The sequence below is a fragment of the Protopterus annectens genome, chromosome 11.part0, assembly GCF_019279795.1.
Source record: "Protopterus annectens isolate FY-2018-M chromosome 11.part0, PAN1.0, whole genome shotgun sequence".
Taxonomy (NCBI): domain Eukaryota; kingdom Metazoa; phylum Chordata; order Ceratodontiformes; family Protopteridae; genus Protopterus; species Protopterus annectens.
This window is the reverse complement of record NC_056745.1, coordinates 451,743,002-451,755,066: the sequence shown is the minus strand read 5'-3', so window position 1 is coordinate 451,755,066 and position 12,065 is coordinate 451,743,002. Positions and strand designations below refer to the sequence as shown.

Here is a 12,065-nt window from a genome sequence, read left to right as displayed (position 1 = left end):
GTGGAGATCCTTTTTCCTACAGTGTATTGTGAATATGTACATACATGTCCACATGCTTTTATTCAGTACTTTATATTCACTGTTGTTAATCTTTACTGTTTGTTATCTGCACCCTCACTGGCTGTGACTGAAGTTGGAGTTGATCAGTGTTCTATCCTGTATAACAAATATAATAAATAAATAAAATGTTGTTTTGAATGATTTGATAAAGTGAATGTAAACTGTGCAGACTTGATAATTATCGTTTTCTATTAATTCATGGATTGCTGTGACAGTGGATTCTGTGTATGTGTGTCGCTGTTGAAAGTAGTTTGTGATACATAAGTAGTGTTGCTGTTTCAATGTCTTTTTGTAAATTTCTGTGATGTATGCGTTAAATGACTTGCTTACTGATCTCCAGCTTTGCAGAGTTTTTTTTATTCTTTTTTTGTTTGTTTCACATGTTTGCCAACCATAAACCCACCATTGCAATAGGTTCATAGGTTCAGACATTTATACTGGACTAATGACCACAAAGGCCTTTTTAAGCCTAGCCATGCATCCCAAATCTCTGACAAGTTTTGGTACCCTTGATAAGTGAAAGCAAGGGCTTGGGAGATGAAACATTTACAATCAGTGGTCTGGTAGATGAACCCATTTACAGGCTGCCTTTGTCGTTACAAACAGAGGTAGCAAACCAGAGATGAATTTCTTGTTCCCCATCCAATTGTTCATGTTACCGTTGAATTGGGCTGGGAGGATCTCTGCTTCACATAGATGGGGAGACAGTTCCAGAGAAGGGGTAATCTCAATTTCTTTTTATATCACAGGCAAATGTTAAGTGTTTAGAACAAGTAATTCTAGTGCTGTTTGTTTTGCGGATATGCAGAAGGTCCATCAGGGTGGAGTCTGACATCTCCCTTCAGTAGTCTGTAGGAGACAGAATACAGGGATAGGGCCTTGAGAAGGTCTGCACAGGACATGTTACTTATTCCCTGTATTTTTTTAATGAAGAACCTCTATGGATGTTCTTGTCAGATGTACCTGGTTAGGTGCATACCAAAGGTAGCATTATACTCAATTTTAGGTCTGATGAATGACAAAAACAGTGGAACAATGACTTCCTTGGACATAGATGCCATACCTTTGTTTGTAAGTTGCACAACATAGAATGATTTCCTCACTACTGTAGACATGTGATGGTCTAAGACAAGATTACTGTCTATATGTGTCCCCAGGTCCCTGACTACTGGGTCAGCTCATAGAGGTGTGTTGTCAATATGATAATTACCAGGGGTGGAAGACTTCCAGAAGATACTATTATGCATTTCTTGGCATTTAGTTTTAATTCATGGCTCTGACACGTTATTTGTTTGATTGCTCCTAATTTGCAGTCATCTGCAAATTTAGTCAACCAGGGACCATTGACATTGGCCTTCACTTCAGAACAAGTAAGTACCAAAAAAGTGCAGTCCCAGGACTGTTCCTGAGGGACTCCACTTGTGATTATCCTCTTTGTAGAGGTGGACTCCCCAATTCTAACTTCCTGTGTCTTGTCTGCAAGCCACTGACTGTCTGTCCACTGGGTGACATAATGATTTGTACCTAACCTGTTGAAATTGGCTTTGGTAGACTTTACTTGTCCTCTGAGTTGTTTGTTTAGTTTGACGAGAGTGCTTCTACCCAGCTGGGTGCTACACCTCTTAATTTTGCCATGATTTTCTTCCTTCTGTTATACAGCCCATTGATGTTGTGATTCCATCAGGGTGGGTTGTTTTTTGGGTTAGTTTTATACTTCTTCCTGTTGGGTATAGCTGCCTCTATCCAGCTATTAACATGCTTGTGTAGGGTTTCTGTCAATGGTTCCATGTAGGCAGCAGGGTTTATGGGGCCTTGAAATTTTGTGAGGTTTTCACTTAATAGAAGGAAGTTAGCCTTGAAGTGGTTCCTGAATATTCCATGGTTAGCTGGGTTCCAGGTTTTATTTTTACTTCAAAGGAGACAATTTTGTGGTCTGACCTTACCAGAGAAGACATTACACTAGGGAGTGTGCAGCACTTTCCCATATTAGTGAGATCCAGTACATTTGCACTTCTGGCTGGTGTATTGACAGTCAGGTCTAAGGAGTTTGTGTTTACAAAATCCGGGAATCTCTGTCCCTCTCCATTTGATGTCATATATGATTCCCAGTTAATAGTGGGGTAATTACAGTCACCTATGTATATAGGGCCTTGAGTGCTTCCAGTAAGTACACGTTATGGGTTTTCTGGGTCATAGCGGGGGGCCTATAGCATGCAGGGAAGTGGTATGGGATTTCGCCTTTAATGATTTGAACATGGAGAAGCTCATGTACATAGTCCTATTCATTCCCCATTACCAAGTTGAGAACTGGTTATGGCCATGACCATCATACAGACAGCCAAGAGGGATTTTTTTCCTATTTTCTGGCCCTATCTTCTTTCCTCATAGGTTGGTACTAGGTTATCAGCCCTAGGGCCTGTACAAGCCTAGCCATAACAATTCCCTGGCTATTTCTTCCCAGAATATTTACTTCCCTGGTCCCCTGTGTAGCAGGGTGACTGACGTGATCCCTGGGGTGAATTTCCTATCTCCCATCCAATCGTCAAGGTTCCTTTTGAAGAGGGCCAAAGAGGCGCTCAGCTTGACATGTATGGGCAGTCTATTCCAGTGTATGGGGAGTCTCTGGGTCAGGAACCTATCCCTTCAGCATGTTTTTTTCATTGTGATGACCAGGTTTAGATCCTTGGAGTGTGTGGCTCTGAGAGATTGGGATTTCTTTAAATGTAGCAAGTCCAACAGCTCTGGGTATGACATGACTTTGCATGTTAAGCAGAGATTGCCTCTGAGTAGACGATATGCCACAGAGTATAGCTGGAGTTTTTTTAGATGGTCAGCATAGAGCATCTGCTTTAGGCTTGTGATTCTTTTAGTGAGGTATTTCTGTGGCCTTTCCAGTTGTTGCAGATATCTTGTAAGGTATATACCAAATGGGGCGTTGTACTCTATAATGGGTCTAATGAGGGATGAGTACAGTGAGACAATGACCTCCTTTTTTCTGGATGAAAAGCCCTTATTAATAAGGTGTGCTACATAGAAGGATTTCCTGACTGTTGTGGCGATGTGGTTATCGAAGGTGAGATTACTGTCCACCTGTGTCCCTATCACACTTTCAGTGTTTAGTGTGCTGCCACTTATGTGGTAATTCATGGGTACATGTTTTTTTCCCAAAGGGGACAACTATACATTTCTTGGCATTGAGATTGAGCCCATGGATCTGGCACCAAGCATCTGGCAGACTTGTGCATTCACGGATCTGAGGGCTTGATGTACATTTTATATACTGGGTCTGTTTGATTTTATTATTGGATTTATGAATCCTGTCTGATTTTTTTGTCTCCCAGTAATGCTCTTTACTCTGGATTTGTTTGGTTTTGTTCCTCCTGTGCCTTTCCCCTGAGAGTGTTCACACTCCCACCATTGCTGTGTATAGCCTACCATGCAGATGCAATTTGGCAGAATCAAGCACATGTCCCCAGCCATCTGCTTATTACCACCATGCACTTCTCTGTCCAGTAGGAGATGGTATTCACTGGGTCAGACAACCTCCCTCACTTCCCTGAGGATGGACAAATCGGAATTGGATGTGAAGTTCCACACTCGCTAATCAGCTCCTCCTTCATTTGGGTCGGTAGTCTTTCAGAGGTTGTCTGGGTCACAAATCAGAGCTTTATTCACATGTAGCTGTTTTGATAGGACTCTTGAGTTATTAGGTGTTTATCATTCCTACTGCTGCAGTAGCCTTTGGGTATTTGGGTTGTTTCCTGCCTAGGAAGCAGCAACCACCTTGCTTTACACCTTCCCTCTAGCTGCTGATTGGTCAGCACCAATCAGAAAAATAGCAGCCATATGGAAGTGACTTCAGTATTTTTTGCCACCTAAGCAACTAAGGAGCTTCTCAGCAGCAGCAGTCGATTTATAGTGCCATTTCTAGCAGATAAGTCCCATTTTGGGACCCATTCCACACAGGTGTTATTGCCCTTTTTAAAACTGGAGCTTATTTTTTTCTAATTGTTCACTACAAATGTCATTTGTTTTTCTTTAAGGAACCCAGTATTTGTTTAAATATCAGTAGTTTCCTGTTAGGAACCACCTTACTAGTCGTAGAGGCTTATTTCTTTTCTTGGGGGCATTTTTGTATTAAAAGTGTACAGCTTTTGCAAAGTTTGAGTTTAGGTTTTTGTTCTTTACTTAAAGGGAGTATTAAAACTGCAGACATTGTTTGTAGTGCTTGTGTATTTCTTGACCACTTACCTGAGTGTTTGTGTTCACTCTCAAAAGTGCAGGGAAAGGAACTACTTGTTTGAGCAGGGACTTTATTTACTGCTTGTGTATCTTCCTTGGTTTTGTGACTGTTTGTGAAAGGTAAAGTTTGTGTGTGCTGATGGTGAACATTTTGTGACTAACAGCTTACCTTCTGACAGCATCACTTCCTGGCAATTAGGCTTCTTCCTTCATCGCAGCATGGATACTCACTCCTGTCCTGTAACTAAAAAGAAAAAAAAATTACTAAAAGCTAGTCATTGCAGTCACTGCAGGCTCAGTCAGTGTCTCAGCTGCTGGTGGGGGATCATGTAGCAGCCATTTGTTGTTCCTCAGCTCCTTTCCTGGTCTCTCAGAGTTAATCTGGTGTTGCTTCTTCCGCCATCACGAACAGGTGCCAGCCCTATTCTCTGTGGCTATTCCAGTGTCCAATAAAGCATAGGAGAACCATCTTCTTTTTGGGTTCTGGAGATTCTTCTTGAGGTAGGTTCATAGGTTGGTACTAGGCTATCAGCCCTAGGGCCTATATAAGCCTAGCCATAACAATTCTCTGGATATTTCTTACCACAGTATTTACTTACCTGGACCCCTGTCTAGCAGGATGACTGACATGATCCCCGGGGTGAATTTCCTATCTCCCATCCAAGCATCAAGGTTCCTTTTGAAGAGGGCCAAGGAGGCGCTCTGCTTGACATGTATGGGCAGTGTATTCCAGAGTATGGGGAGTCTCTGGGTAAGGAACATATCCCTTCAGCATGTTTTGATCATTGTGATGACAAGATTTAGTTCCCTGGAACATGAGGCTCTGTGGGGTTGGGATTTCTTTAAGTGGAGCATGTCCAACAGCTCAGGGTTTGACATGGCCTTGTATGTTAAGCAGAGATCGCCTCTGAGTAGATGATATGCCACAGAGTATAAGAGTATAGCTGGAGCTTTTTAGACGGTCAGCATAGGGCATCTGCTTTAGGCCTGTGATTCTTTTAGTGAGGTATTTCTGCAGCCTTTCCAGCTGTTGCAGATGTCTTGTGAGGTACATACCAAATGGGGTGTTGTACTCTATAATGAGTCTAAAGAGGGATGAGTACAGTGAGACAATGGCCTCCTTTTTTCTGGATGAAAAGCCCTTAGTGATAAGGTGTTGTGGCGGTGTGGTTATCGAAGGTGAGACCACTGACCACCTGTGTCCCAAAGTCTCTCATCATACTTTTGGTGTTTAGTGTACTGCCACCTATGTGGTAATTCATGGGTACATGTTTTTTCGCAAAGGGGATAGCTATACATTTTTTGGCATTATGCTAGAGCCCATGGCTCTGGCACCAAGCATCTGTTTCTGTAAGGCCCTTTTGTAAAAAATCCACATCATTTGGGGATTCATTAATGGCTCTCAGTTTGCTGTCATCTGCGAACTTTGTTACCCAGAGTCCCTTAGTGTTGGGCTGTGCTTCAGAGAAGTAGATGCCAAACAAGAGCGGTCCCAGGACTGAACCCTGAGGGTACTCCACTTGTCACTTGTCTGGAGCTGGATTTGGAGTCGGCTACTTTTACAGTCTGGGTTCTGTCAGTAAGCCAGTTGGCAACCCATCGAGTGACGTAGGGATTTTTGCCCAGCTTAGTAAATTTATCTATGATTTCAGAGTGGGGGGTGGTGTCGAAGGTCTTGGCAAGGTCCAGATAGGCTGTGTGGACTGCCTTACCCTCGTCCACACCTCTGGAGACTGATTCGAAGAAGTCAGTCATTTTCAGGAAACTAGATTGGCCCTTCATGAACCCAAACTGGGTGGGGTCCAGTGTTTGAAGGTTGCCAATGGCTTTGTTTATAAGTTCCATGATAATATGTTCCATGCCCTTGCATATCAGGCTCATCAGACTGATGGGACAGTAGTTCCCGGGATCCAAGGTGGATCCCCCCTTGTGGAGTGGGATAACTATAACTGTGCGCCACTCAGTGGGCACGAAGCCTGAGGTGAGGCTATGATTAAACATGACACTTAGGTGAGGTGCCAGTTCATTTTGTAGTTCATGTAGTACACAGCCCGGAATGTCATCTGGTCCCATGGATGCTGTATTCTTAGCTTTGCAGAGTGTGGTTTCTACCTGTGTGGCCGTGATTACCGGACTTTGGCAACCTTTTGGTATTGAGATGGGCTTTTTAGGGGTGAGAGAAGGGTGAAGTTGGCACTAAATCGATCTGCCAGGATATTGGCAATATCATTGGGTTCAGTATATTTAATACCATTCTGTTGTAGCTCAGAGCAGATCTGAGCATTGCCATTTAGATTCTTGATATAACTATAGAATGCCTTTTGGTTGTCTTTGGAATCTTTGGCAATTTTATTTTTGTAACTAGCTTTGGAGGATTTTATGAGGGATCTCAGCTTCTTACTGAGGCTGGTAAGGGAGTTTTTTGCATCCTGGGATTTTCCTCTTTTCTGCAAGAGTTTCTTCCTTCTGTTCTATAGTTTGTTTATGGCAGGGGACCACCAGATTGGCTTCCTTTTTTGGAGGAGAGCGTCTTGGTTCTATTTGGGATGGCACGATTCATGCACGAGTGGATGTACTCATACAGTGACTCAATGTAGGATTCAGCAGTCGAACTTTGAGATCCCGTCTGCATGGGTGTCATGAAGTTTGTCAGTTCTGACTTGAGTAGTATGAAGTTGGCTTTGGAGAAGTTTTTTACGGAGGTTTCCTTACTGGGGGGTGGGAGTGGGATGTGGATGTCAAGGGTGATTTGCTTATGGTCAGACCTGACCAAAGATGAGTTGATCACTGGTGTGGAGCATCTATCTCCCATGTTGGTAATGACCAGGTCTAGGATATTGGAGCCCCTGGTGAGACAATGGATTAGTTGATCCAGGCCATTGGAATTTTTGAATTCCAAGAACCATTGCGAAAAGATTTTGGTACCCGAGTAGTTTTCCCAGTTAATGGCAGGATAGTTGAAATCACCCAGTACTAGGGTGTTTGGTTGTATCTTAATATTTTCCAGTATGTTTAGAAAGGTGTAGTGAGAATCTTGGGGCATGGTGGGGGATCTGTAGCAAGTTACAATTTGGATTGCAGTCTTAACCTAATGTTAGTTGCACCTGGAGAATTTCAGATGCATTGTGTTGGGCAACTAGCCTGGAGGTGTGAGTATCCTTGGTGAATATGGACACTCCTCCACCTTTAGTGTTTCAGTCTTGGCTTGGTGGCCGAAAAGTGTGGTAAGAGTTGTAGCCTGTTATTGCAGGGGTGCTCTCTGGAGCCTTGCACCAGGTCTCCATTACTGCACAGATGTTGATGTTCTCCATTTTTAGGAGTGCCTTGAGAGAGTGCATTTTGAAGTTTAGACTTCTAGCATTGAGTGGCATTACCTTCAGATTTTGCATGCTTGTATCTGTTATGGTGGTGTTTTTGTCCTTTGAACATTGCCTAGAAAAAGCACTATAAGAGTGGCAAGAGCTTTAGCCAGTAACCTGAATCCCAGGGGTGACAGGTGCAGACCATCTCTGGCAAAGCGTTGTGGTTTGTCGATCATGTCTTCCCAGGCAGACAGATACTGGATCCCCTTTGAATGACAACAGAAGCTTAGCCAATTGTTGAAGTCAATCATTTTGTCCTTCTACTGTGGTATCATTCTGGGCAAAGGCAGGATGCTACTCAGGGCTAGGGTCATACCTGCCTGGGCCACATGATCCGAGAGCTCTTCCATGTCTCTTTTCATGTAGTCCAGGGAGGTACATCTCAAGTCATTCATTCCAACATGGACAGTGCAGAGTCGTATTTGTACTTGTTGTGGAGTGACTTGAGTGCATGCGTTATGTGCCGGATCCTGGCACCCGACAGGCAGTTGACTGTAATTTTCTCCATGTTCAGCCTGGTGAGTGGGACATCAGTGTGCTTGACTATAGTGTCACCTATGACTAAAGTGTTGGGTACATTGTCTTGCCTTAGGGGCTGTTGGGTGGCACACTGGTGTTGTGAGCTATGTGTCACTTTGGTTGCGACTGGTGTTTGTGTTTCAGCTTCAGAGGTCTTTGTTGCTTGGGCAGGTTAATGTTTTTTTTTTTAAATATTTTTATTAATTTCCATATGGCAGGTTAATGTTAAGGGCCTCCGCATTTGTGAGTTTAGTGTTGCTATGTGTGGGTGTGGATTTTGAAGGGCTATGTGTTGCTTGAGGTGTAGTGCAGGTGTTATTCTCCTCTTGACTGTCTAGCACAATCTTGGCTGGAGAGAGCTTTACTTCCAGTTTGGCTATGTAAGTGCATCTCTCACAGGTTGTAGTATTGGGGTAGTAGGAGGAGAGGGTTGTCTGTGTACATGAGGCAGCTGCTGCATTGCCCCAGTATGCCCAGATTCACCAGGTGGACAGGAGAAATCACCGGAAGTTGACCCTTGGACATGCCTGTTTAGGTTCTTTTTTTGTAACGTACAAGAGCTGTTTTCCCTTACCTTTGCAAGGTACTTTGCAATTATAGGCTGTTTAGTGCCCACAATTAATTTCTCCTTATTGACAAGGAGAGCTGAGTGCTTGTATCAGTTTAAGGCTTCCTAGTGCTTTCCAGCTAGTCACAGAGGTTCAGATTTTAGTGCTACTACTGAGAAACCAGCTAGTTCTAAGGGAAAATTTGAAGAACACACTTTCTGGCACCTGGAATAGTTTAGTTGTAGCCCCGCGGTGCTGCACGGTGTGAAAAATGCGCAAACGCATGGGTTTTTAAGCCAGAAAGTTAAAAGGGATAGAAATCAGCTGGGGAAAGCAACCTTTTGCCCAGGATAGAAAACATTCCCTAGACAATCTTCTTCCAGCGATACTTTCCCTTGGAAAAAGAAACATTAGGTTAGACATTGTTCATCTAAGGATACACCTACTGTACATAAAGATGATATTCTTAACTTAGACAGGAGCTTATTGCAGGCAGTTGGTCCTGAAATTCAAAAATCCTTACCTGAGCACTTTTTTGATGCATAAAATCCTAATGATAGACAGTCAGAAGAGTCTGACATTGTTAGAGACATAGTTCCCTCTCCTATGGATTCCCAAAGCCAGAACTGTGATTCTGAGGAAAGTGCATATATCCCATCTCCCTTGGAGAAGTTTTCTTTTTGAGTCTGTTTCCAAGATGAATGATGTACTTGTGTGGGAGCAAGTGGAGGTTCCTCCCAAAATCAGCAGATTTTGCTAGTTTTTACAGGAAGCGGTCACAAATGTTACTGCTCTTCTTTCTATTTTGCCAGCCATGGAGAATGCCTTTAATGCTACTTTTCTGTCCCTAAGAAGGCAGATAGACTTTATGGAGTTTTGCAGGCTAACAAATTCTTGTTTTTCCACCTTCGATCTGATCCCGCAGTCATCTCTGCCTCAGAATTAGCTGGCAATAGGCTTTTGGTGAATCCTATTCCCTCTGTAGGGGATAATGAAGGTAAGGGGTTGGATAGATATGGGAAGAGATTTTGTTCTTCAGCCACTTTGATTTTTAGAATTCTCAATTACCAGGGCCATATGTCAAAGTTTATGTTACATTGTGCTGAAACCTTTAAAGGAATACTTTACTAATCTGAAAAAAATGTAAGGAACTGGAAGAGAAATGACACCAATGGATGTTCGCAATTTAATTCCACAGAGACTGAGTACTTTTGTCCATTTGTATCAAAAGAATTTTCTTCAGAATCTGTTTTTAACTGCTTCTTCTAGGAGTGTGGAATTCGATCATCTGCTATTATGGTAAGTTCTTGCAAAACTGTACATTGTTTAATAAGTTTATGCTTAGGCCTGTCCTGTATCAAGTGTGCTGGGGTGTTGTGCCACCAATAATTCTTTAATATTGTCTCATTAGGTTTAGCAGCTTCCTTTCATACTGCAGATCAGAATTTATTTCTCATATTATTTCTCTGCCAGATTTATTTTCTTTGGTTTTTAGTTATATGTCTTAAAGACCATAACCATCGGATGGCACAGTTTGTAAATCATTAAAGTTGCATGCATCTGAAAATTATGTCTAAAATCTTTGAAGTCTAAAAATATATTTGAGATGCAGTGTATGCTTGTATGTAATTATTCCTCATTCTATTAATGTTTTCGATTAATTAGCAGGTTAAATTGCAACTGGGAACATTTTGAAAGAATTATTTGCATATGTTTCAGCCAGAAAAAAATGTTAAAAAACAAAAATTAACTTTTGATTATCAAATTCTTTTTCCTTGCAGTGTTTGCAAACACCTTATGTTGGGAGTGATACATTTTAGCAGAAAAGTTGAGTATGACAGACAAGGATGTAAAATAGAGAGACTGGTAAAACTGCCTTGTTTTAAAATCACGCATGTCTAGAGCATGCATGTAAGATCTGCATATATATAACCTAAACGCAGAACACTGCAAAGAGTAAAACTGCTCTCATTGCTGGTATTCCATTTAACTGATGATTTTCTTGCATAGCTGGCAGAGATTTACTGGAATATTTACAACATGTGATGACATAAAACTGAGCATTTAAGGGCTGGGGGCTAGGATTTTTGATATAGCCAATACTTATAAGGTCTAAGCAGAGGTAGAGGGAATGCTGGCTGAAGTTCTAAGTTTTTCTGAAATTCTTTGTTTAAATTTCCTAAAAAATTTCTTTTTAAACTGTGTATCTTATTGTCATTCAGCATCCACAACTATATCCACATGTGCTCACACAAGTGACAAACCAATGGAGGAAAAGAAGGAAGACCAGTCAGAAGGTACCACAAATATGTTTAGCAAAGATGAAGATGACAAAACACAGTTCAGCAAGTCAGACAAGGCAGGATATAAGCGAAAGAGACCAAAGGAAAAGCCAGAGGTAGAGCAGTGGAAATCCAATGCAGGTAAGTAATAACCTGTAATAATGGTTGGTGATAATACTAAAAAATTACAAAAGTGTATCTGGGTGAGTGTAGTAATGCAGTGGGGAAATATTTTTTGTAAGCCCTCTGCTTGCTGACCATCTGCTCCCTGTGACCTATCTAACCCATTTGTTCCTCACAGGGACAAGAGCCATCAACAGCCTATTAATGTCCTTGTAATATGAGAGCGGATTGTGGGGACATCATTTGGACAGATGTCAAACCCCCTCCTACACCCAGGAGCTCATAATGCCCCCTCAGCAGCTTCTGAGGGGGAACAAACCATGAGCTTCCCCATGTGATTACCCCCAATCTCTGCTGATATGCAGCAGCCGCATGTCCTCTTGGCCTAGAATCAACAGGCTACATCACTCAGTGCTTCCACTTGGTATCAGCCAAGTGGCAAGTGAAGCCACCTCCCTCCCCTGCAGGATGAGTGAGCTATGTACCATTCATACCCCTCCTCCTTCCCCACTTCCTCCAGTGCCACTGCCTGCTAATTAAGTATGAGACATCTGGGTCATAGTTAGGGCTTTATCCCTCTGCTCCATCAGTGGCAAAATATCTTTTAGCATTTCCTTGTGAAAAGTCACTGGCAAATGTAGTTATAAGAACCTGGAAGATTAATTCATAGGCTACAATGAAAAAAGGATCCAGTAGATAAGCCTTCACAGAAGAGCAAAGCTGTGCTGGAACAGAGTAGAATAACACAAGAAGAAAACATTTGTCCCAGTTTTGGTGGAATCAAAAGAGGGTGACTTAACTTCAGCAATAAATCTGTCACCAGATTTCATAACAATAAATTCCTGAGCATCCTTGACTTCCATGCTCCTGCACGTACTATAGAGACTAAATCTAATAGTACTCCATGGCTAACAAAGTAAACTAAGATA

At 42.2% G+C, this 12,065-nt stretch overlaps 1 protein-coding gene across 2 annotated transcripts in view; it reads left to right on the top strand.

Moving 5' to 3' along the window:
• The window catches only part of LOC122815449 (zinc finger protein 252-like), a 304,744-nt gene that overhangs the window by 196,299 nt on the left and 96,380 nt on the right, over positions 1-12,065 (top strand). For both annotated transcript variants that reach the window (XM_044087954.1, XM_044087952.1), the window contains exon 12: positions 10,954-11,154. In XM_044087954.1, the coding sequence (XP_043943889.1) occupies positions 10,954-11,154 (201 nt within the window). The remainder of the gene's footprint in view (positions 1-10,953; positions 11,155-12,065) is intronic.